General features: G+C 38.4%; 1 protein-coding gene across 1 annotated transcript in view; it reads left to right on the forward strand.

The window, feature by feature from the left end:
- Positions 1-330, forward strand: part of LOC109842924 (nicotianamine synthase 3-like) — a 1465-nt gene extending 1135 nt beyond the window's left edge. The window contains 1 exon segment of the mRNA XM_020411843.1: positions 1-330. This exon segment is cut by the window's left edge and continues 13 nt beyond it. Within this exon segment, the coding sequence (XP_020267432.1) occupies positions 1-218 (218 nt within the window). The 3' untranslated portion in view covers positions 219-330.

Consider the following 1024-nt stretch of genomic DNA (forward strand, 5'->3'; position numbering starts at 1 on the left):
GCGCCTTCCTGTACCCGGTGGTGGACACGGAGGACCTCGCAGGCTTCGAGGTGCTGTCCGTGCACCACCCGGAGGACGAGGTGGTGAATTCGGTGATCGTGGCGAGGAAGAAGGGGATACTCATGTCCTGCAAGTGTTGCGAGCCCTTGGTGAGCCACATTGGGCACGGGAGCTTGGTCGAGGAGCTCGCCGTCGAGGGGCAGTTCCACTCTTCTTGAAGCCGGCCGGGTTTAGGGTCTGGATTATTATGGGATGGACTTAAATTGTGATTTTTGAGGTTTTTTTTTTTTTGTTTTTTTTTTTGCTTTTTTGAAGTGTTTGTTTCTCCTTTAGATGTTTCTTTGATCTTTTTTCAAGTGAAGGACATGTCTTAAAGTGTCTATAATCTCAATTATTATCTAAAATATCCTTTAAGCTGAGATAAACAAGCTGAGATTTTCTAAAATGTCTTGAAGTGTCTATAATCTCAATTATTATCTGCAATGTCTGGCTATTAGCAGTGCTTACTCTTAAATTTTATCATTCTCTGCGTTCACATGAAACCATGTTTCCCACTCATCACAGAATAATAGTTGAGTGAAATAAAGGACAGATTTCTGAAATTAAAAATCAATTAGGAAAAGTTTCATGAAAAGATTGTATATACAATTACCTTTATCAGAATCTTTTTAGTGGAGACGTGTCTACCAAAATTCAAGGAGGATAAAGGTTTTGCTAATCAAAACTTTTGTATGACAAGCAGCATAACTGTCTGTTTATTGCATCATCAAGGGTATACGGTGGCATGTTGACAAGGCCATTTCCAAAATTTGATGTTTTTGGCTAAAAGACGCATTAATATAATATTAGTTGATTGGAGGGTGAAAATGTTCGTTTGGATAATGATGTTAGTCTCAATGGCCATAATCCTTCTAAAAGAAAACGCTGGTTTGAACTATTTTAAGTTTACCTCGAGTGAAAGACTGCGAAAATAAATATTAGACTGAACATAAATAGTCCTAGAAATAATATAGTCCTAGGACTA

This window comes from Asparagus officinalis, chromosome 5 (assembly GCF_001876935.1).
Source record: "Asparagus officinalis chromosome 5, Aspof.V1, whole genome shotgun sequence".
Classification (NCBI taxonomy): Eukaryota; Viridiplantae; Streptophyta; class Magnoliopsida; order Asparagales; family Asparagaceae; genus Asparagus; species Asparagus officinalis.